This window comes from Cucumis sativus, chromosome 2 (assembly GCF_000004075.3).
Source record: "Cucumis sativus cultivar 9930 chromosome 2, Cucumber_9930_V3, whole genome shotgun sequence".
In the NCBI taxonomy this organism is placed as follows: Eukaryota; Viridiplantae; Streptophyta; class Magnoliopsida; order Cucurbitales; family Cucurbitaceae; genus Cucumis; species Cucumis sativus.
Genome location: NC_026656.2, coordinates 12797831 through 12823066, shown reverse-complemented (window position 1 = coordinate 12823066; position 25236 = coordinate 12797831). Strand labels below are relative to the sequence as shown.

At 31.9% G+C, this 25236-nt stretch overlaps 1 protein-coding gene and 1 non-coding gene across 2 annotated transcripts; one reads left to right on the top strand and one right to left on the bottom strand.

The window, feature by feature from the left end:
- Window positions 1–13335: 13335 nt before the first annotated feature.
- LOC101203840 (amidophosphoribosyltransferase, chloroplastic) lies at window positions 13336–15531 on the top strand. Its single transcript, XM_004150086.3, has one exon. The coding sequence runs from the start codon at window positions 13470–13472 to the stop codon at window positions 15201–15203; it is 1734 nt and encodes a 577-aa protein (XP_004150134.1). The 5' UTR covers window positions 13336–13469; the 3' UTR covers window positions 15204–15531.
- Window positions 15532–18022: 2491 nt separating this feature from the next.
- On the bottom strand, window positions 18023–18106 carry TRNAL-CAA. Its single transcript has one exon. It is a non-coding gene; the product is annotated as a tRNA-Leu (tRNA).
- Window positions 18107–25236: the final 7130 nt, after the last annotated feature.

Genomic DNA, 25236 nt, shown 5'->3' with positions numbered 1-25236 from the left:
TCTGCGTCTTCTTCATGAGTTCCAGTCTCTGATTCCTCAATAATGGTGATGTGATGACATGAAGTTTCACATTCCCCTTGTTCCGACCCTTCTTTTTCAGGATTCGTTAGTATAACATCATGTCTTTTTACCTTTAACGAACCTTGACTTGTATTGAGAGTAACAAAAGTTTTTCTTTTCATGCGAGAAGGAACGTTGCTATGAATTTCTCCATTTTCCTTTGTCTCGCAAGGAAACTTCTTACTACGATAATTATCGACATCTGTATGCTTAATTCGACGCCAAACTTTCACACGAGACATTGGTTCCTTCTTCTTTGTATCTATGTTGGAATCAATGTTGTCGTGTGATCCTTTATCCCCGAGATGATTAAAAATCGGAGCACGGGGTGCTTGTACATTTTTCTTTTTAGACACACCTAGCCTTTCAAAGGCTGATGGTCTTGTAGTTGTCAAGGCATGGCATGTGCTTTCTTCCTTTATGGGAGTCGTAGTTAGCCTTCGAAAGACCGAATGTCTCTCAAGGTTTGGTACTGACTGGAGCCTTTCTCTTTCTGCCTCTGTCATGCTTAGCCTTTCAAATACTACGGGACGTGCAACAGATGGTCTAATTCGATCAAATACTGAGATTCTCTGATTATCACCTTCTTTTACGTCAGTATTGTCATCCTCCTCTATAGTTATATGATTGATGTCAACCACTTTTTCCTTCCCCTTTTTAGTTATACGGATCGGTTCTGGCGACTTGTATCCGAGTCCTTTTCTCGACACGGGTATAGAATGTCCTTCCCGTAGAAGCTTCTTTTGAGTTGAGGAGAGCTCAGGTCGGTCATGAATTTCCAAGCTTTTAAACTCGGTGTGAGCTGTGAAGTCATAACCTGCTTTCGCCATCAATTTGTAAGCCTTGGGGTCGAATCCGTCTTTCGTTCGCCTTTGGGGCAAGTTTGCTTCCACCAGATCTACCTTTACCTCCTGCTTCGCTATCTTAGTTAGTGGTGTAGTGAAGCTTTCTTTTATGATTTCGATGTCCCAACTTTCAAACCTTTTGGAGACTCCATGAATGGTGATTCGCCTTTCTTGCGCCTTGACAGAGGGACATAACGCAAAACTGGTGTGTTTGCAGCATTTTCATTCTTCAAGATCATACCCTTTGTGCTGCGAGTGTATGTTTCACCCTTTCCAGAGTTAAAGGTTCTCGCACTTTCATGTGGTTCTGTGGTTGCGAGTGATTTCAGTTGTGCATTATCTTCTCCTTTTGTAAGAGGAGTCCCCAGTGCATGCCTTGGGTGCACATTTCTACAGCCGACAGTTCGGTGAGCCGATCTTTACAGTCAAGACTTAGAGCTCTCCATCTATTGATGTAGTCGATGACTGGTTCTCCCTTTCTTTGTTTCGTATTTGTAAGCTCCATCATGCTTACAGTACGCCTGGTGCTGTAGAAGCGATTGAGAAACTCCTTTTCTAGTTGTTCCCAACTCTCAATGCTTTCTGGCTCCAGATCAGTATACCATTCAAAAGCATTTCCTTTCAAGCTTCGAACAAATTGTCTGACTAGTTGATCTCCTCTTGATCCTGCATTCTCACATGTTTCGACGAAGTGAGCAACGTGCTGTTTTGGATTGCCCTTTCCGTCAAACTGCTGGAATTTTGGAGGCTGATATCCAAGCGGCATTCTCAAGTTGTCGATTCTTTTGGTGTATGGTTTAGAGTACATGAAAGAAGTCTGAGATGGGCCTCCATATTGTGCTCTGATGGAGTTGTGATCATATCTTGTAATTGTTGAACCGAGAGAGAAGCCACAGAAGTTGATTGTTGTTGTGGCTGATTTTCTTGTACCACGTTCTTCCCTTTGTCATCAACTTTAACGACAGGAGTTTGACTCGATTCAGCAGTTTCACGAGTCTGCATCTGCTCCTTTAAAGCTGCAATTTCGTGGTCTCCGTTCATCAACAACCTTCATCAGGAGATTAATTTTCTCTCCATCTCCGCCATGGCAGTCTCAACTGCTACATCAGCCATCATGACGGACATCACATCTGGGTGTGCTTCTTTCAGTGACCTGCTAGAGGCAGAATCATAATCATTATATAGAGGATTTTCCTTGATGACAATTCCAGCTTTAGGAGATTCCATCAATTGCTTCAGGATGCTCTGCGCGATGGCGGAACCTTGGTCTTGCCCTTGGATGATCCCCTTGGAACGACTACGGGTGATAGGTCCCGTGTACGGTGTCGCTTGCAGCTGAAGATTTGGATGCAGCTTTCTTTGATACCATTGATTTGTTTGTAGATCTAGATGATGAGAGAGAGATGAGAGGTAGAGATGGTCCCACCGGCGTGCCAATTTGTTCGCACGAGATTTCCGGAGAAATTTAATTCGTGGACTTGAACTTGGGTTGATGTTGTATTTTTGTTGATTTGATGCGATGCGGTTCAATCTCTAGAATTTGATCCTCTGATTCTCTCTCAACTGTATGTCTACGCTTGATTTGGAGGAAGCGGAGCACGTGATGTTCTTGAAGTTTGTTGAACGTCTACGCTTGATTTGGAGAAGCGGAGCACGTGATGTTCTTGAAGTTTGTTGAACGTCTACGCTTGATTTGGAGAAGCGGAGCACGTGATGTTCTTGAAGTTTGTTGAACGTCTACGCTTGATTTGGAGAAGCGGAGCACGTGATGTTCTTCAAGTTGGTTGAATGCTTACGCTTGATTTGAGGAAAGCGGAGCACGTGATGTTCTTGAAGTTGGAGTCTTGGAAGAAAGTTGATGTTCTTGAAGTTGGAGTCTTGGAAGAAAGTTTGTATCTTCAAAGCAGCTTCAATCTTCGAGGGTGGTCAACTTCAGAAGTTAGGGAGTCTTCTAGCTCTTGGAAGAATTCTCTCTAGATCTTCTAGAGTCAAAATTTTCCAACCCCTGCAAATGAGGAGAATTCCTCTATTTATAGAGTTCACTGGTGGGCTTTATGGGTTTGAACTTGGTTGGTCCATAGACCAGACCCATGGGCTCAACCATATGGACTTAGGTTATATTTAGTCTTTGGGCTCAATTAAGCTTATTTTTTTTGGCTTAATTGAACTAAAATGATTAACTTAATCCAACGATTAATATGAAAACATGTGGCATTATTAGAATGACCAATTTATTTATTTTTAACTCTTTAATTTGGGGCATGTGTCAATTTTAATTAGTCCCAAATTTAATTATTTGTACTTTTCATCATTAACTTAATAAATGATGTGGGCAACTTGTGATTGGTCTCAAAATTTCTTATTCAACAAATGCCCCCTTTTCGAGATTTATGCACGTATATGGGTGAATGAATCTCGGAAAAGATAAATTTGAAGTCAAAGTACGAGCCTTTTTTTTTTTTTTTTTTTACTCAATTCAGCATATCAAATTAATCAAACTATGAATTTAGTACGTGGGTTTGATTTAAATTTAAAATAAGGGTTGGAATATGGCCAAACCTTAAAAAAAAAAAAAATTCAAAGTTTTATTTCCCACTTAATTTTATTTGAGGGGAAAAAAAAATTAATATGATGATTTTTTTTTTTAAAAGTAAAATTTGGAATATAACCAAAATTTTAATTTTGAAATAAGGATAAGGTTTCTACCGTACCTTAATTTATCTTGGGGATGCATAAGAATTTGGAATGACCAATTTTAATTTGAGATAAAAAAATCAGGTCCTCAATCTTAGGTAAAGTTGGATTTATGGCTCCGATTTAAATTCATGATAAAAAGGAGGTCATATATGCAAGTTAATTTAACTTGAATTTTGAAATTGAGAATATTTATATATATATATGTATATATTTTTAAAAATGTTGAAATTTTTAAATATTTTAAATATCTCAATAAAAGTTAAACTTGAGATTTATCCAAAAAAAGAAATAATTTAAAATAAAATAAGATAATTGGATTATCTTTTCTTTATATATATATTATTTTTTAAAAATCATTCCTATTCCTTTTAGGAATTGGATTTGTTTTTTTTTTAAAAAAATAATTAAATATCATTCCTAATCCTTTTAGGAATTGGATTTGTTGGGCTTATAAATAGACTCATACCCTACTCACTTATACCTCATCCAACGCTTATTCCTCATCAAATCGGCAGAAAGGTATAGAAAACTTTTCTTCTCCCTTTCTCTTTTTTTTTTTCTCTCTTTTTTTTTTGTGTGTGTGTGTGTGTTTTTTTTTTTTCTGTTTTGTTTTGTTTTTTGTTTGTTTGTTTTTTTTTTTGTATTTTTGTTTTTGTTTTTGTTTTTGTTTTTTTTTTTTTTTGCAGGAATGACTTTGTCGAGCTTCTTCTAGGGACGATCGGGCTTCTGCCGTCAGATCTATCGCCCTAGTAGGAGAGAGATCGACTCTGTCATCGTCGGGCTTCGATCTTCGTTTGCAGAAATGACTTTGTTGAGCTTCTTCTAGGGACGATCGGGCTTTTGCCGTCAGATCTATCGCCCTAGTTGGAGAGATCGACTTTGTCATCGTCGGGCTTCAATCTTCGTTTGCAGAAATGACTTTGTTGAGCTTCTTCTAGGGACGATCGGGCTTTTTGCCGTCAGATCTATCGCCCTAGTAGGAGAGATCGACTCTGTCATCGTCGGGCTTCGATCTTCGTTTGCAGAAATGACTTTGTTGAGCTTCTTCTAGAGACGATCGGGCTTTTGCCGTCAGATCTATCGCCCTAGTAGGAGAGATCGACTCTGTCATCGTCGGGCTTCGATCTTCGTTTGCAGAAATGACTTTGTTGAGCTTCTTCTTTAGGGACGATCGGGCTTTTGCCGTCAGATCTATCGCCCTAGTAGGAGAGATCGACTCTGTCATCGTCGGGCTTCGATCTTCGTTTGCAGAAATGACTTTGTTGAGCTTCTTCTAGGGACGATCGGCTTTTGCCGTCAGATCTATCGCCCTAGTAGGAGAGATCGACTCTGTCATCGTCGGGCTTCGATCTTCGTTTGCAGAAATGACTTTGTTGAGCTTCTTCTAGAGACGATCGGGCTTTTGCCGTCAGATCTATCGCCCTAGTAGGAGAGATCGACTCTGTCATCGTCGGGCTTCGATCTTCGTTTGCAGAAATGACTTTGTTGAGCTTCTTCTAGGGACGATCGGGCTTTTGCCGTCAGAATCTATCGCCCTAGTAGGAGAGATCGACTCTGTCATCGTCGGGCTTCGATCTTCGTTTGCAGAATATGACTTTGTTGAGCTTCTTCTAGGGACGATCGGGCTTTTGCCGTCAGATCTATCGCCCTAGTAGGAGAGATCGACTCTGTCATCGTCGGGCTTCGATCTTCGTTTGCAGAAATGACTTTGTTGAGCTTCTTCTAGGGACGATCGGGCTTTTGCCGTCAGATCTATCGCCCTAGTAGGAGAGATCGACTCTGTCATCGTCGGGCTTCAATCTTCGTTTGCATAAATGACTTTGTTGAGCTTCTTCTAGGGACGATCGGGCTTTTTGCCGTCAGATCTATCGCCCTAGTAGGAAGAGATCGACTCTGTCATCGTCGTGGCTTCGATCTTCGTTATCACCAATTGAGCTTCTTCGTTTTTTTTTTTTCTTCTTTCTTCTTATTCTTCTTTCTTTTTGTTTTTTTCTTCTTTTGCTTCTTTCTTTTTTGTTTTCTTCTTCTTCTTCTTTCTTTTGTTTTTTTTGTGTTCTTTCTTTTCTTTTTGTTTTTTTTTTTTTTTTTTTTCTTTTCTTTTTTCTTTCTTTTTTCTTTTTTTTTTTTTTTTCTCTTCCTTCTTTCTTCTTCATCATTTTCTTCTTTCTTCTTTCTTGCTTCTCCTTTTTTTTTTTCTTTCTTTCTTGGTTGTGGTACTAGGGAGAAGATGAAGATGAATCATCTAGCTTGCGACACCTTAGAGCTGATGAAAATGAATTCCATCGGCCGGGTTGCGACACCTGTTAGATGATAAAGATGGATACTCTCAGCTACGACATAGTAGGAGAAGATGAAGATGAATCCTCTCGGCTATGACATATGGGAGGAGATGAAGATGAATTCTCTTCAGTTGCAGCACTTGGAAGAAGATGAAGATGAATCCTCTCAGCTATGACATATGAGAGAAGATGAAGATGAATCCTCTCGGCTATGACATATGAAAGGAGATGAATCCTCTCGATTATGACATATGGGAGGAGATGAAGATGAAAGCGGTTCAATCTCTAGAATTTGATCCTCTGATTCTCTCTCAACTGTATGTCTACGCTTGATTTGGAGGAAGCGGAGCAGCTGTGATGTTCTTGAAGTTTGTTGAACGTCTACGCTTGATTTGGAGAAGCGGAGCACGTGATGTTCTTGAAGTTTGTTGAACGTCTACGCTTGATTTGGAGAAGCGGAGCACGTGATGTTCTTCAAGTTGGTTGAATGCTTACGCTTGATTTGAGGAAGCGGAGCACGTGATGTTCTTGAAGTTTGAGTCTTGGAAGAAAGTTTGTATCTTCAAAACAGCTTCAATCTTCGAGGGTGGCCAACTTCAGAAGTTAGGGAGTCTTCTAGCTTTTGGAAGAATTCTCTCTGGATCTTCTAGAGTCAAAATTTTCCAACCCCTGCAAATGAGGAGAATTCCTCTATTTATAGAGTTCACTGTGGGCTTTATGGGTTTGAACTTGGTTGGTCCATGGACCAGACCCATGGGCTCAACCATATGGACTTAGGTTATATTTAGTCTTTGGGCTCAATTAAGCTTATTTTTTTTTGGCTTAATTGAACTAAAATGATTAACTTAATCCAACGATTAATATGAAAACATGTGGCATTATTAGAATGACCAATTTATTTATTTTAACTCTTTAATTTGGGGCATGTGTCAATTTTAATTAGTCCCAAATTTAATTATTTGTACTTTTCATCATTAACTTAATAAATGATGTGGCAACTTGTGATTGGTCTCAAAATTTCTTATTCAACAATGATATACAATATACCAATTATAATAGAGAATATATATATATATTCTCTCCTAGAAATTTACCAAGTCCTTAATCATTATCCTTACAACCCTAACCCAATCAGTCAATGACCAAAAGTATCTAATGCCAAAAGAATTAAGTAGTTTAATATATTATATACTTTGCTAACTTATTAAATAACTATTGTATATAGTTATCAAACTATTTCTCTCTCCAATAGAAGGGCATGAAAATGGTATATATATACACACACACATCATCATTAGAAAAATGTTCTGTAAGATGGATTTCGAGTCATGTCTCATGAATCATTATCAAACCCATTATATTTTATGGATAAAACTTGTTCAAAATATTAATTTCTCACAATTCTTTTTTAATAAAATGGATAAAGTGAGGGATTGGGATTGATGAAAGGTTTGTGTTTAGGTTGTAGTTATCTTCACAAATTTAAATTTTGATGTTTTTTAAATAATAATAATAATAATAAAAGTTTGATGTGATAGGGAATAATCCAAAATTGTATATACTTCATGGAATTATAATGGTTGGTTTAAAATATTTCTTTTTTTTTTTCAATTTAAAAGTTTATTTTGTTTGTTTTCTTAACTTCACTTAAATTTTTTTAATTTTGTATTTATTTATTTGAATTATTTTCAAATATAACTAAACGAACTAAAATATTTATAAATATAGTAAAATTTTATAGACTACTATTATTTATTCCTAATAAATCATAGATATCTATGAGAGTGTATCTTTGTCAATTTTTATTATATTTGTAGATATTTTTTTCATACATTTAAAAATAGATTTTTAGGTGTCTTTTCTTGTATAACAAAAGGACCAACTTTTAAAAAATGGGTGGATCTAATAGCAAACACAACGTCAAGCATGATGTCATAGATAATATATCCGACAAGAGAGAGTTGTTACAAAAGCAAGCATAAAAATAATGACACAGAAGTTGATAACCTAGTTTGGTGCAAAGTCACCTACATCTGAGAGAAAATGTGCTTGATGGAACGAAATTTTACTATATAAAGAGTTTGGCAATTACAACGAAAGTATTTGTATGACAGACTCTTTCTTAAGTAATTCTCATTAGCTTGCTCTTCAACATTTCAACTTAGACTATCCCCCTAAGTTTGAGCTTCTCTCACTTCCACAAAATGCTTTTTCATGCTTTTTATAAGATTCCCTCGCATTCACCATATTAGTCTCCCCTCTAAATACTATATCAAAATAAACTCCTTCTAAGTTCTACAATGACTACCACATCAAAAAGTCTCAATGATAAGTACAAGGTTTTTCATACCTCGATCAAGATCTATAATAATGACTACAAAAATCTCAACTTCAACAACAACCACAAGTTTGAGGCTTACACAAACCTTTTGCTCAAAATGTTTAGTGTACACACATTTTTCTCATGAGGCGGTGTCTAACCCTAAAAATGAATAGTAATGCAATACAAAAATGGTTACCTTTTCTAAATATATTTTTGGAGAGAATAACCAATATTTGCACGATAATAAAAGTTGAAAATAAACAAAAGAATAAATACTCCACAAATCTATAAATGGCTCAAATTTTACCTTTAGTCAATCAATGCAAATGCAAAAGCAAAAGCAAAAAACTAGGTTGAAATAATTTTAAAAAATAGAAAGCCATAAAATGCAATTTAATTTGGAAAAAAGAAAAAGAAATGTAATTAATGTAATTAAAAAAGAGATTCTTCATAAGCTCCACGTCAGCAGGGAAAAAGAAAAGGAATCTCCACGTCAGACTTGGTTGCCATTTGATTTGGAAAGGCCAGGTGGTGACGTATTGAAGTTTCCATCAAAGTGAATGGCAACTTTTTTTTAAGAGTGCTTTTGACAAATTCAATACACAATATCTCTATCATTTATAAGTTTTATTCTCAAATTCTCAAATTATATATATATAAGAAAAAGAGATCGATGTTGATGCTTAGGGCAAGGGGGGAATTTGGTCACTCCGCCAACCTTTTCTTCTTCTTCTAGGAGCTCAACTTTCGAAAAAGACTATTTGAGCTTAAGAATTAATCTCGCGTACTATTCGAATCTGTTATCAAACAATTCAATTTCAAAAGGAAACATAAAAAGATTCAGATCAACCTCATCTATAAATATATCATTATAACTTTAAATAAGAGAAATTATATTTTATTTCATTCTCAAATTTAAAGTGTGTATGACAAATGTGTAGGCATTTTGTTCTTTATCCTTTCTCTTTCAAAATAAATTTGCCTTTCACTGTAAACAATATATTTTTTTAATTTTAAACTCTGAAAATAAAGAATTATTACTTTTTGAGCTGTGTGTTGAGTTAGAGAGAATCCTTGGATTCATTAATTCTATTATTTGAATTGCAATACTAAAAAATGGGAGAGGTGAATTTGTAATTTAGTGAGTTACAATTATTATTGGACCAAAACTGTCCAACCTTTTTTAGAACTTTTGTTTCTACTCTGTTTACCAATAAAATAATTCCTCTCTAAATTTGTCAATCAATCAAATTAATTAAACAAGTTAAATTTACCTTTTGAATTAATTCATCCAATAATCTTAATTACAAAAAAAAAATAGACCTACAAATATAGCCAACCTATCTAACGTTCACATGACACTAGCTAACATTGAAGTAAGAAAACTCACAAACCGATATTACATTTGTCATGCACATTCTTATGATTACGTAAGAGAGTGAAAGAATATGAAAATGAGGTAGTTTGAGGGTAGAGTTAATTAAGTTTAACTATAATAATGTATCCTCCAATTCTCTTTTGGAGTCTAATTATCAAAATTAGGTTTATCTTGGTTTTTCGAACATGGAGCACCAAACACATTGTGTGCAAAAGTTGAACACCTTAGTTTCTGAAGTCGAGACTTAGGAAGACGTTGACTTAAATGTCGATTTATAACAACTTGATGTGATTTGAAAAGTTTTTAAAAGACGAAAAGGGTCATTGGGTTTGAAGATGGGAGAGATGATGTGAGATAGTAACGACACGTCATTCAATCATAATGGATGGACCTCTTTATCCTAAACCACCCAATTTTTTTAGTCCCAAATATCCAATCCATTACTTCTTTTTATTAAAATATTTTCTAATATAATTATGTGATTTTAAAAATATATATTATATATATCAACTATCTCGTTATATACTTTCAATTTTGTATTAAAAAAGTCGTTAAAATTTTTAATTTTCTATTTAATAGATTATTTTTCTAGTCAACTCTTTTAGAATGAAAAAAACGTTCACTAACCTACCCGACATTAAATTGAAAGTTAGAATACGTACACATTTTTTTTAATGTATACTTTATTGTTTAATTTCTTAAAATTTAATTATGTTAATGATATATTAGACCTAAAATGTTTTAAAATATGTGAATTAGGTTGTCGTAAAAATCAAAACAATTTATTTAAAGTTAAGATTATTATGTTAAAAGTATATTTAAGTTTTATATTATTATTCATATTTGTTTTAGTGAATGTGTACTTAAAAAGAACATAAAACATGAGAGGTAAGAATTCAAATTTTTTAATTAATAGATTAATAGATACTTAAATTAACTTACAAACTAAACTTAGTTGTTACAAACAATTTAATCGTCTAAAAGGGATGTATCCCTATCGAAAGAAATTAACATAGAGTAAAGAACATACCATAAGGGTTTGTTTATTTAAAGGTGAGTTGTAGGGTATAAATAGTAATAAAGTTGTTTTATGTTTAGAATAAGATATAAATTCAATTGATAAATGTAGTTGTAAAGTCCCAAATTAAATATGATCCAATGGTAGCTTTTTCATGAAAAAGAAAAATATATATTTTAAAAAATATTATAGTAAAGGATAAATAATTGCTAAAATGTTTATAAAATATAGCATTTTATTAAAGATAAAGAAGTGTTTATCAAACTATATTCGATTTTTTCTTTTTTGCATAATTGTAATGTTTTATATTATACAGTGAGTTTGAAAAAAAAAAATCAAATTTAGTATGAAATAATATTAATTGAAGTTTTGTCTTAAATCAAGAAACACTCATTTAATTAACTAAAAAATTATTCATTTAATTAATTTCAATAAATAAATAAAATATATATATATATATATATTTATGCCAAATTTTGGTTATAAGAAAACGCACTTGATATGACATCAATGGTAAATTTGTATTTTGAAAAAGAGAGGACTTGCAAAATAAAGAAAAAGATTATGATATCATAATTAAGATGTAGAAAATAAATTAGAACTTTTAAGTTACATTCTCAAATGCTCAAATCACCCATTTTATAGAATTTTTTACTCTAATTCTCTTTGAATTAGGAATCTCTTATCATTCATTAACCTAGGATCGCATACTATTTTATGCACGCCCTTGGTTTTGGAATAAGTCGGACAATGCAATGTGGGCTTTTTTATCATTCTCCTCGACTCATGCTTGGCTTGGCTTGGGTCAAGCCAGACGACAACTGTTCCTTTAGGCTCAACCTTGCCTAGACCAACCCTATTCTTTTGTGCTCATGTTCGACTTAGGTTTGGTTTGAGACAAACTATAACTATCCCTTCACGTTTAGTCTCACTAAGCCAACTGCGTAGAATGAAGTTGGTTGAACCCATTCATAATCTCCATTTTTTTTTATCGAGCAATTCTCGTTATGTCCTTTAGTCTAAACTAGCTCAAAATATTTATTATATTAAATTATTTTTTAAAAATAAAAGAAATCCCATCAAGGAAAAATTCTTTATTTTAATTGGTAGGAAAGAAAAACTTTCTTTCAAAATCAAAAGGACTCTTTAATTACTATCCACCAAAAATAATAAATGATAATAATAAATAAAATAAATGAGAGTTCACTAAAATTTGGCAAAATTATTTCATCCACACCCACATGTATATCCTAATTTCTTAAAGAATAAAAAAGAAAAGAGAAACCATTAAAAGTCTCTTTCAAAAATAAAATAAATAATATTTTTAGTATTTTCTTTTAGAATTATTTTTTTCAATTTGACAACAATTTTGTTTTTCATAGTTTTTTCTTTTTTCAGTTTTTCTTTTCTTTCAAGAAACACTTAAATTGGTAACCAAATGCTAAAATAAAGAAAAATTCTTTTGAAAAGTTGGAAATGTAACCAAACAACAAATAAAAAACCAAATATCATTTAAAATTAAAAGCCTCTTGAAACCCTTTTTTAGTAGGAAATCCAAATGTATAACAAAAAAAAAATAAAAGATGACATTTTGTTTTTGAAAACCGTTTTTGTTTTCTTAAAACTTCTTAGGCATAATTTTATATTTTCTATTTAGTCAATTTCTAAAAACAAAACAACTTTTGAAAACTCTTCAAAAATAAATCTATCTTTTATTTTATAAACACCTTAAAAATGTAGATAACTAAACATAGAAAAACAATATATAAAATGTGGTTTATAAGAATCATTTTCAACAATGAAATAAAACTATAGGGTATTTATTTTCTAAAAGTGTCATTTTAGAAATCATTTGAAGTATTTTGAAAGAGTTATTCTAAATCTTTTCTTTATAAAAAGATTAATTTTTTCTTTAGTGAATCAAAACATATCATAAAAAATATAATATTCAAAACTTGTTTTTATGTTCTTAAAAAGATGCATGAACCAAAATACAAAATTTAGAAGAAAGTAAACATAAATCACAAACCATAAAACACAAAAAATAAAATTATTACCAAACAAAGTCTAAATATTATCAAATAATACCAAAATGTAGAAGATTAAACTTCCAATTGACAACATTTACAAATCATCTATTCTAGTTTTTAAACATTTTTTACCTTTCCATACCGTTATAGGACCTTAGGCCAAAATTAAGATTAATCGTAAGTTTATGTTAGCACTAATCTACTTTTTTTTTCTTGCTATTTTTTATCTTTGTGTTTTAGTGGTTCGTCTTCCTTCCACGTCTCTCTTCACCTCTACGCATTTTCCTCTCCTTTTGCATTTTTTTCTCTTCGTTCTTAGTTATGCAATTTTTCTCGGAGAAAAAAATGCATTAGCATTTAATGAAGAACAAGATGAACGAGCAAGAAATATACGTAAGAATCTAAGCAAATAAAAAAAAAAGAATTGAAGAAAAATTGTAACGGTCTAATTAGGTATGTAAGATGATTTTTGATTAGGTTTTTTTAACTTGGCCTCTAAAAAGGGATCATTGGTATAACTTTTCCATAACAATCATTCTAATTCTAACAACTCTTTTTTTTTTTTTTTTTTCTTGTTAAATTTAGACTAAAATAAGGAAATTTTAAAAACCAATCAATAAAAAGAAGTGAAAAAGAAAATAAAAATTGAAAGGAATTTCAAAAGTGTTGGGTTCAATTTTTAAAAGTCCAAAAACCTAAAAGAGAAGAGACCATCAAATTAAGGAAACTAAAAGAAAAACTCCAAACGGCTTCAAAAGCCTTCAAAAGCCTTCAAAGCCATTCCTTATTCCTACGGTCACCGTCTTCTTCATCATCTTCTTCTTCTCCGAGCTCCTCTTATGGCGGTCGCCACCACTCTCAACCTCCCTTCTCTTTCTTCCTCTTCATCTCTCTCTCATCCCACCCCCACTCTTCAAACCCATATTTCCGTTTCCTCTAAAACCCTCCAAAAATCCCACTTTCCCTCTTCCTTTTCTCTTCCCAATCCTCACAAACCCCTCTTCCTCTCCTCCGCCTCCAAATCCCCTATCTCCGACTTCTTCTCCGGTCACGACGAAAACGATTCTTCCGACGAAAAACTCCGCGAGGAGTGCGGTGTTGTTGGAATCTACGGCGACCCAGAAGCCTCTCGTCTCTGTTATTTAGCACTTCACGCTCTCCAACACCGTGGCCAAGAAGGCGCCGGAATCGTTGCCGTCAATGAAAACGTTCTCCAGTCTGTTACTGGCGTTGGCCTTGTCTCTGAGGTTTTCAATCAAACAAAACTTGATCAATTACCTGGGGATTCTGCGATTGGTCATGTTCGTTACTCCACTGCTGGATCTTCTATGCTTAAGAATGTTCAACCCTTTGTTGCTGGTTACAGATTTGGGTCTGTTGGGGTTGCTCATAATGGTAATTTAGTTAATTATCGCTCTCTTAGAGCTAAGCTTGAAGATACTGGTTCTATTTTCAATACTAGTTCCGATACTGAGGTTGTTCTTCACCTTATTGCAATTTCAAAACATAGACCTTTCTTGTTGAGGATTGTTGATGCTTGTGAACAGCTTGAAGGAGCTTATTCTATGGTTTTTATTACTGAAGATAAATTAGTTGCTGTTCGTGACCCTTTTGGTTTTAGGCCTTTGGTTATGGGTAGGAGAAGTAATGGGGCTGTTGTATTTGCTTCTGAAACTTGTGCTCTTGATTTAATTGAAGCTACATATGAAAGAGAAGTCTTTCCTGGGGAAGTTTTAGTAGTTGATAAGAATGGTATTCAATCCCTCTGTTTAATGGCTCATCCTCAGCCTAAATCCTGCATTTTTGAACACATATACTTTGCTCTTCCCAACTCTGTTGTCTTCGGCCGTTCTGTCTACGAATCCCGCCGAATATTCGGGGAGATACTTGCCACTGAAGCCCCTGTTGATTGTGATGTTGTAATAGCTGTCCCGGATTCAGGAGTAGTAGCTGCTCTTGGGTATGCAGCCAAAGCTGGGGTTGCTTTCCAACAAGGTCTCATAAGGTCTCATTATGTGGGGAGGACATTCATCGAACCATCGCAGAAGATTCGTGACTTCGGTGTAAAGCTGAAGCTGTCGCCTGTTCGAGCAGTGTTGGAAGGGAAGAGAGTTGTTGTTGTGGATGACTCAATTGTTAGAGGCACAACATCTTCAAAGATTGTGAGATTGTTGAAGGAAGCAGGAGCAAAAGAAGTTCATATGAGGATAGCTAGTCCTCCAATTATAGCCTCATGTTATTATGGAGTGGACACACCAAGTTCTGAAGAACTGATTTCCAACAGGATGAGTGTGGAGGAAATAAGAGAGTTTATAGGCTCTGATTCACTTGCTTTTCTGCCATTTGGTAGCTTGGAAAAGCTTTTGGGAAATGATTCTACAAAGTTTTGCTATGCTTGCTTTTCAGGTAACTACCCTGTTGAGCCAAGAGAATTAAAAGTGAAAAGGGTGGGAGATTTTGTTGATGATGGGTTGAATGGAAGCTTGGAATCCATTGATGGAGGTTGGGTTCAAGCCAATATAAACCAGAATCTTGACAATAATCTCACAGTGGAGAAAGTTGGAGGTCTTTGATCTTTTACTTCTAATATCATCTCTTTTGATTTTGTCTGTCTTTTCTTATATCCTTTTCACAAATCTTAGAATTATAGATGTGATTTCTGATGGGAATGCATAATTTAGAGTAATAAGTTATGTAATGATTAATGAGCTCTCGAAAAATGGTAATGATCCTTGCTTATGCTAATTTTGCATTCTTTGTTACTCTAAATGCTGTATGGTTTGACCGTTGTTTGTTACTGAATAAGTTGGATGTTTTGGGTATGCTCGGACCCAAACCTGACTGATATTAGGGTATAACAACAACAATAAAAGTAGAGATGCTTTTTCTTTTTTGAGGGAAGATGAAAATGTTACCTAACATAGTTATTTATTCTTGTTTTTTTCTCTTCTAAGCTATAGATTTTCCTTTTCCTTTTTTTCCTTTTTCTCTTTCAAGTCTCTTTTGACATTCCATAATTTACAGCAATGCAGTAATGTAATGATTAATGAGCTCCACAAAAATGTTTTTTACTTGCACTAACTTTGGCTTCTCTCCTACTCTAAATGTTTCATGCTTTGACAGGGTGTTCGTTATTGAATAAATTAGATGTTTGGGTATCCTGACCTAAACGCTGAGTGTTATTAGGATATAACCAACAATAATAAAAGTTTGGGTCTTGCCGAACATGGTTTGATTGATTTGTGTTTTTGTTCCTCGCAAGGCATAGACTTGTTCTTTCTATAGAAATGGCTTTGATTAGATTTTTGCTGGAACTAGAAGAAAATGTTTCTTCAATGTTCGTGATCTTTAAAATCCTAGTAAATTTCAGTTGCACGTAAAACTTGCCATTTCATTTTACTTGTCTCGATGTAAATGACGAGATGAATTTGTACTTTCGAATATTCAAATATGAAAGTGTACTATATTAGAACCAACATTGAAAGATAATTTCTGTTAACATAAAAGCAAACACAAGGAAGATAGGTTAGTGATTTCATTTCCAAGCAAAAGACTTTATATTGTACCAACAAATCTTCCCATTTTAAGAAACTCCAATTGAAAAGATGAAAGATTGGTTGCATACATTTCACAAAGTTATTCTTTATTCTTTTACATACATTTAAGAATCACTCATTAACTGTTGCTAGTTGGTGGATGTTTGCTGTTTATGTTTTTGGCAATGGAATGTTTGTTTGTTTGTTTGTTTTTTAAGCCATGGAATGTTCTATTTTGTTCAATAATCCTAATGTTTTCTTTAATATATATAGAGAGTAAATAAAACTAACAAAAGAAGTATCAGCTGGTTTTTATAAGTATCATAAAGATACCATAGGTTAGTAAAGTGGATTTTTGTCCAAATGAATTATTTTGGGACTACGACAAGAAGAGCTCATTTTCAGTAAAAAGTGGCTTATATTGATTCTCTTCCAACTTCTCCCTTCTCAAACAATTTGATGAACAAGATATGGAAGACTCTGTACAAGTCGTAGGCTATTCCTCCCAAATGAAAAAAAAAAAAAAATGTATGGAATGTCTCAACAATCTTCCAACACATGAGGTTCTGCATTTTTGGCAGATTGTATACATCTGTTTGGATGTGCTCTTTATGTTATTGTGGATTTGAATCTAATATTCATGTTCTTTGGTTTTGTAAAGGAAGTAGAAATATTTTAGTCTTCTTGGTTTCCTTGTCTGTCTGTCTCTCTGTTATACCATTTACACCGATTATGCATCTTTATTTTGTAAGGCAGTTTAGAGAGACTCTCAGTTGCCAAGATCTGAGGATTTTCTTCCTTATCTTGTCCTCTATTTGGCGTTGTCTCGCAATTCAATAATGTATGAAGGTTGCACTCCAATATTCTGTTGAACATCCTCTTGCTTGGGTGCTTTCTACCGAATGGTATGATAGGCAGCCAACCAACCAACCAAGCTCATTGCCTTTGGATCTTCCTTCCTCTGAGAAAGACTACTTGGACAACCCCTCCTACACGGCCTCTTAAGGCAAATTTTGATGTTGCCATTGGAAGTACCAAGGGTCTTTTGATAACAAGTTATTGTTTATGTGATTCTCATGGTGAGACTTTTATAGGCAAGGTCAAGTAAAAATTTCAATCTTTGTAGAATAGTTTACAAATATAAGTCTAACAGTGATAGTCATAGATAAACATTAATAAACATTTATACCTATGATAGTTATAAACATTGATATATGTTCATCAATGCCTATCACGGTCTATTACTTATAGACATCAAGTTTTTATATGTTTGTAAATATTTTAGCTTATTTTTCTAGGAAAGCTATCTTTTTAATTAAATCAATTTCCATCACTATTTTACCTACATAGCTTATAAGAAAAACAACTTAAAATTTAAAAGTAAAAAATAGCAAAAAAAAAGAAATATATATAACTAACTAAAAATAGTTAGATAAATCTTGCTATAATTTGTAAATAGTTTCAATGTTTTGCTACTGTTTGAAAAGAAAAGTTACAAAAAATGAACATTTAACAAAATATTTACACTTCATTGAAAAAATCAAGCATAATAAAATTTGTTTTTTTAGTGATTTCGTTTTATAAAATGTAAACAATTTATCAATTTTTTCTATTTAAAAAAAAATCCTTTTTAAAACACCTTACAAAAATATAACACTTCAGAATCCAAATTTTGTATTTTAAAAAATAAGAAAAAAAATATTAAGTTAAAAAAATGAAAAAGAAAAAAGAAAATATTGTATTGATCTCGTACATTAAAAACGGCAACGTTTTGTTCAATGGAGAAAAGAAGGTTAGAAAAACGATGTTGTCGACTGCCGTTTTAGCGATTGGAAAAATAGAAAAGAAAAAAGAAATGTCAGAAGTGGGATTTGAACCCACGCCCTCGTTAGAGGACCAGAACTTGAGTCTGGCGCCTTAGACCACTCGGCCATCCTGACTCCTTGTTTCAAAATTCTAATAACAATAATTATATAGTCTTCTTAAGATCTATCCATGATATATTTTGTTATAATTTGCCTTTCTTCACAAATGTTGTTATACACTTCATTATTATCTCTAAATAATCAAAGTTTAGTTGTGGGATCTAACTCAACCATCCCAACCCGTAAATTTATTCAACCCAAACAACTTTTATAACATATGCATCTAACCCATTCTAACTTAATTTTTTTTGTTTAAGTTAAAAGGGTTTTTATAAAACTTTTTAATAGTTGATGGATATTTAACGATTTCACAAGTGGTAAGAATATTTTTTTAACCTCTTTTGAAACTTTTAAAAATTTAGTAGCACTTTTTATGCTTTATTTTGTTAGAATTTAGCCTAAATTTTATGTCAGACTTGAATTCAATATAAACTAATTTTAGGTGAGCATATGAAGCAATCTAATTTAATTATAGGGTTTGAGTTTAATTGAAATCGAACCTAACCTAAACAAGGTTATAACTCAAGTCAAACTATTAAGACTTAGTTGGATTGATCAAACTTTTTGGAATCATCAAAGTTGGACCCCTACCAAACATAATTCACTTAAGGGTCACTACATATCAAAGGAAGCCCATCAACCATTATGGACCAATAATATTTAGGTTGGCCTTATGCACCTAAGTTCACCTTTACCAACCAATTGTAAAAGAACAGAAGAGAGAAAACAATTATTAACATTTTTAGATCTAATAATTAAGTATATTTCAACATTTTTAGATCTAACATTTGTTATAATTTGTTTTAGTTGGGTTATATATGTTAATGTTTTAAACAACGAAACAATTTCTTTATTTATCAATTTTTCTGTTAGTTCAGAAACAAATTAGAGGGTTGGTGTGGGGACTCAAAGTTTTAAAGAGAAAATAATTGTTAATATTAAGCTCAAAATTGATGAGCTCCTAACTTAATTAATTGGGAGATTTATGCTAATTAGATTCTTGTAATTTAGAGCTCATTTTGGTGGGTTCAACTACTTCTCATTTTCCACGTATTTATTAAGTTATACTTTAAATTTGGGTTGCCCTAATTAAACGTCGAGACAAATAAATATACTAATTTAAACACTAAATTTTTATAAATATGTATCAATTTACTTTATACATCATGCATGTCCCATTTGCAAAACTATCATGCAAAAAACTCTTCACGAGTGAATAAATTTAAACTTAGTTAAAATTTTCTTTGAGAGTTGTCTGTGCATCAACTTAAAAGTGATCGTAATGAAAAGTTTAAATTGATCGAAATTATAAGTTAAACAAAATTTGGATCTTTTTTAGTATAAATTGGGTAAAGGAATTAGGTCATTAGCATACACTGATATTAGATGAGATAAGCTAATATGTTGACAAAAAGATTAAATTTGAAGTTTCAATTGATACAACGACACATTTTAGGAGTATGTGTATTATTGATACATTTTCTATTTTATTATACTATTTTGTGAATATTGCATCAATTTAAAAATTGTTTTAATTTGATTCAAAACATGAATAAATCTTAAGCAATATTTGAGATCATATTCCTATTTTAAATGAGAAAACAATGAATGAGGAGAATATTATTTTGGGTATATATGCATGAGAGATGGGAGACAAAGTGTGTAAGGGCAAAGAAACAAAGTTTGTTTGTGTCCATAGAGAGAATTGTTTCAAATTATTAAAGAGAGAGAGAGAGAGGGAGAGAATATGATTAAAAATTCTATACCCTTAAATGCATATTATAAAATTATTAAAAATGCTATAATTTAACTAATCACCCAATGATTAAATAATAAGTCTCAATTAAAATTTGTGTTTTTTTTCCTTTTCCAAGAGTACTATGTGTTGTTGGAGTAGAAAGATGTTCGGCACTATGTAAAACTTCTTCGGAATAAAATCCGATAATTATAAGGACGGAAGATCAAACTGTCAATTTCTTAAAATAGGTAGATAAATTGAGACTTTGCATTACATGATGACATGTGCATGTATTTAAAGCTACCTAAATTTAAAAATAAGTATTAATTGGCCGGATCTGAGAGGCTTAGAAAACAATAACTATAACTAAAATAATTACTTAAAAAGTTTCCATATAGTTTGAGAGTTTGAGAATTCGTGCATCATAACTCTCAACTTTTCAAAGTTTCTATACTAAAATATAAACGATTCTAAACCCATAGAAAACAAAAGTTAGTCAAGTTAAACTTAGCTCAACGATAATTAACGTGATCTTTCCTCCTTAAACTTTAAGAGTGAAATAAAAGTTCAATTATAATTTAAACCCTAAATTTAATTTCGATCTCTCCAAATTACCATCCAAAGTCTAATGTTCATCCGAAAATGTTGTGAATGTGAGAGAGAGAGTTTATTTGCTTTTTTTTTTTTTTGAGAGAGAGAGATAGAAATGTATCCATTTGCAAATAAGTCTCTATCTAGAAAATGTGCAATAGAAAAAAAAAAAAGGCTTCAGGGAAAACAATTAAAAACCATATCCCAATCATATAAAAATGTGAAAGGAAAATTAGGTCATGTGGTTGATGAGCTCAAAAAATTAGGTCATATTCGATTCCATCATTTCTTTTCTCTAACTTCTTTGTTGGTATTGGAAGTTGAAACCCTAAATTACACCATCTTATCTCAACCCATCTCCCAATCACATGCAATAATATTATGTTGCAATGTCCTAAATTTTGTCCAAAAGTTCTTGTTCTATACAACTACTTTTATTATAAAAATGAATAAAATACCGTTTACATTATATTTCCATACAAATTTAACATGACATCACAATTAGAATGAAGAGATTCAAACCTACAACTATACCTACCAAACACGTCAAACGTCTCGTGACTTTTACTTTTGAACTTCAATATACAGTTTCTTTTCTTTTTATATATATATATAATAATAATAATATTTATCTTTTTGAAACGTATGAATGAAGAACTGCAACATACCAGTATTCAATGGCGAATTAAAAATGAACTCAAGTTAGAAAGGGGAGTGACAAGCAGAGTTACCACTAAGCTACCTACAAATATTAAACATTAGTTAGTTTTCTTAATACATATTATATAAAGACGATAAAATTGAGGGGGTTCAGTCCCTCTAGACTTATACTAAATCCGTTGGTGCCAGTACTACAAAAACCATACTTCTTTTAATTTGTTTCATTACTATAAATTTATTTTCAAAAATATTTTTTAATGTTGATGAACCTTACTCTATTTTTAACAATGATAAACAAACTATATGGTAATTTAAAATTTTTCTATAGTATGAGAATTTTTGTTAAAGTAAAGATGTAACATACTCAAAATTTAAGAACAAAAATGGTAGCTCTGTCTCACTCTTGTATAAGAAATTATAACGGTGGATAACAAGATTCTCGGTATCGAGTCGGCAGGAAGGATTTAGATAATAGATAAAGGAATTGATGTAGAAGTGTGATGGCTTTCCAAGAAGACAAGGGGCAGAGGCATTATATTATATAATGGCCTTTTATATAGTCTTAATCATAAATTTCCCTTTTCAAAAAAAGGGCCCATTATTCCAATGTCTATAAAAACCCTACTGTTCAAGATGAAAGAAAAATAAATGACTAATTCAAATGGGATTTCATACATTAAAATAAGTTTAAAGTAATTCAATTTTGAATTTAGCTATTTGTATGATATATGACTGATTAAGTGACATGTAAAAGAATGTGAAAAGGATTATGATCATACACTAGTGTGTATAAACATATATAAAACTAATATATATTGTGTTATTTATTATCACTTTATTTGATAACGTATAAAAGAAAGGATCGGTAAAGTTCTTCGTGGTTTTTTATTTTTAAAATTTTTAAATAATTAGTAGTTAAAACAGGAGGATGATCGATGGAAAAAAAATGTTCTAAAATTATTTGTTATTATTATTATTATTAACAATAGTTTGAAAGTGATGCAAACTATGTGTACTGTGTACGTATTATTATAGATCCTAGCTAGCTCGTTCATAGATTCATATGGGATTATAACTGCGACAATTTTATATATGGTCAACAACTTAGGTAAAGGAGAATCGAGATAATAGACCAAGTAATTATCCTATTACAACAATCCCTACAAAAAAAAAATAATAATAAACTAAACTCAAGATATATAACTTTTTGATCGTATCGAATTAATGAAAATGTATGCATGTCGGTAAATGGATTACAAGTTAATGGTTGATTAGGTTTTGAGTTTGATAGAAAAGACCCAAATTCACTGCTCATATCTCAACCACTCAATTCTATATTTGTCAAAAACATTTCATGGCCAACCTAAGATTAGAACTCTTAATTAAAGCCACAAATTAAACCAAAAGCCAAAAACAAAGAAAGATTATATATTAATCTCTCTTTTTCTCCCTTTATTTCCTTCTCAATGTGTTGCTTTTTGCAATAAAGTGCACTATTCTTTTTTTCTTTTAGCTAAACAATGGTGGTTGATTTTGAAAGTGGTAGCCAATACTAATTGGATCATGCACCAAAATGAAAAGAAAAAAAAGAACCCTCTTGGAAGAAACCAAGTGTAAGCTTTGTGATGTATAAAGGTTTGTGGAATTGTATGTAAAGCCAATTCATATATATAATATGTGTGTGTTGTATATACATTGTATATGTGAGATATGATGTAAAATGAGTGTTTGCTTTTATGATAATTGGTTTTGTAAGCCAAATAGGAATCAAATTTTCTATTATTGTTAATTTGTTTTTTTTAGATTTGTCCATTGTAGCTAGATAGGGATAAGTTTTTAAATATTTGGTTACCTAATTTTTTGAGCTTGTTTAAGGGAAGGAAGTGTGTTTGTTTTGTGGGATTGATATAATACAAAATGACTCTTTACAATAGTGATTAGAGAATTTCGGTTTAATTAAGTACGTGCGCAACCTAACGTTGGAATTAAGACAAGGTAAAGAGTTTGACGTTTACGTGACAACAAAATGGTAAATCTCTCCCAAGTCCAGATTATTTAAATACCTGAAGATCATACAATTTTTATATAATCACAAAAATTCCAACATATTTTTATTACTAAAACAAGTGGCCTTCTTATAAATTTGTAAGCAACCGTGTATGTAGATAGCAATTTATGAATTGTGAGAATCTTCTGTTTTAGACAAGTGAAATCGAAAGAACCGCAACTTGCAGCTATCTCACCTTCTCATTAAGAAAAAGATGGAGAATATATAACGAGAGAAGCTATCTTTTTCAAAGCAAAAAACAATCCTAAGAAGATGTCAAAACTGCAATACCGTGAGAGATTCTTTAATACATACACAAAAGATTCTTTCACATAGAAAAAAATTAAATTAGATTAGTTTTCTTGTTTTATGTGAATGCACCTAAAACAATAGCTATAGCACAAGAGAGGATACAAATTAAAAATGTTCTCAACACTCAACTTGAGTTAGTGGTTCATCAACCTCGTTAGACTTTCACAAAGGGCAATTACTCAACACACCTCATGGCTAATTAGCCTCACGTCTTCACATGCTTCTTTGAGTACCTCTTATCTTCAACCATAACTAGCTACCACAAAATGTTGCAATCAATACATAACTCACTCATTAATTTCCTTTCCATTGCTACCAAAGTGTGTGGCATTCTCAACTCTCTCTCTCTGAAAACATAACTTCGCATCTTACTATCTTAGTATATTTTGAATCTGTTATTTGACATTTTAAATGATTAAATTTCTGAATTTTGTTGTATTCATATTTATGTTATTTATGTTATTCACGATTTTGGTGATAGAATTTAAAATAGTGCGTTATATATAAATACTCTTATAACCGAAGTAATCTTATATTTTCTCTTTAATAATTAATAAACAACTTTAACACACGGTTAATGAATCACATAAACCTCTACGTTGATTTCATATTGTTTTATGTTTTTTTTTATCTTTGCTTGTTAATTTCCTAACATGACAATTAATATAAATTAATCTCAAATCACAAACAAAAACAAGGTCGAACGTTATCATTCTAAAAAGAAAATGGTAGGTTTAAATTTGACGATATTTAATAACCATTACAAATTCGTGAATAAATTTATTGATATTATTCGAGATGTCGGTAAACCAAGTTGAATAAACCTCCTCTACAAATGATTAAAGTTTGGATTTGATGTAATATTTAAGAATTGTCATGTGATTGGTATGTATATGAACTTTTGTTTGGTAAAGAATGTGAGTCAATTTAATGGTTTGGTATTCCACAAAATGAGCAATTCTTGGATGCCTCAACACATTTAGCCACTTTTATCTCTTACCCCAAATCTTTTTTTCAATTCCCTTTGCTCTATGCATCCACCAAATTCCCCATTTGCCCTTCAAAAAAACTTCCCACAAAAATATCTCGTTAAAATATCATTTTCGTCCTTACGTTTCGTATTTTTAATCTTTTAAATTGAGTTATGAAAATATAATATATAAACACGTTATTAATTTTCTTTTGTAAAATTATTATCAGATAAAAAATAACAATAAATCAATTGCAAGAATATAGTTTTCAACAAACTTTAAAGGGTAGGGACCAAACTCGTATTTTATAAAAGAAAATATCATTTTACTCTTTATATTTTGTTTTCATATTAATTTTACCGTTCACTCATTTTTTTTATTATTGGATTCTATTTATGGCATTTAAAAGAAAAGTTAATTTTTACCATAAAGACTAATTTTAAGCTTTATTAAAAATATGTAGTTTAAAATTGGACAATTTGAGATATAAAAACATATTTTTATCCAATTAAAAATTTTATATTTGAGTAAGGGTATGAAATGTATATATTAATTTAAACATAATTTAATTATAAAAATATATAACTTCAGTCAATAGGTCAAATGTTTGAGTCCCTTCTACACTCTCATTCATTTTTAAACTAAAAAAAATCTCGGAAACATATCGAATAAGCAACCAAATGTTGCAAACGTAAATATAATATAAATAAATATAATAAGTTCCTTCAAATGTCCATTTATTTTCATAGTTTATCGATATTTTTTAAAATAAAATTTAAACCTCAAATTTATGTTTACGTCAACATTTTAAATCTCGAATCTAATA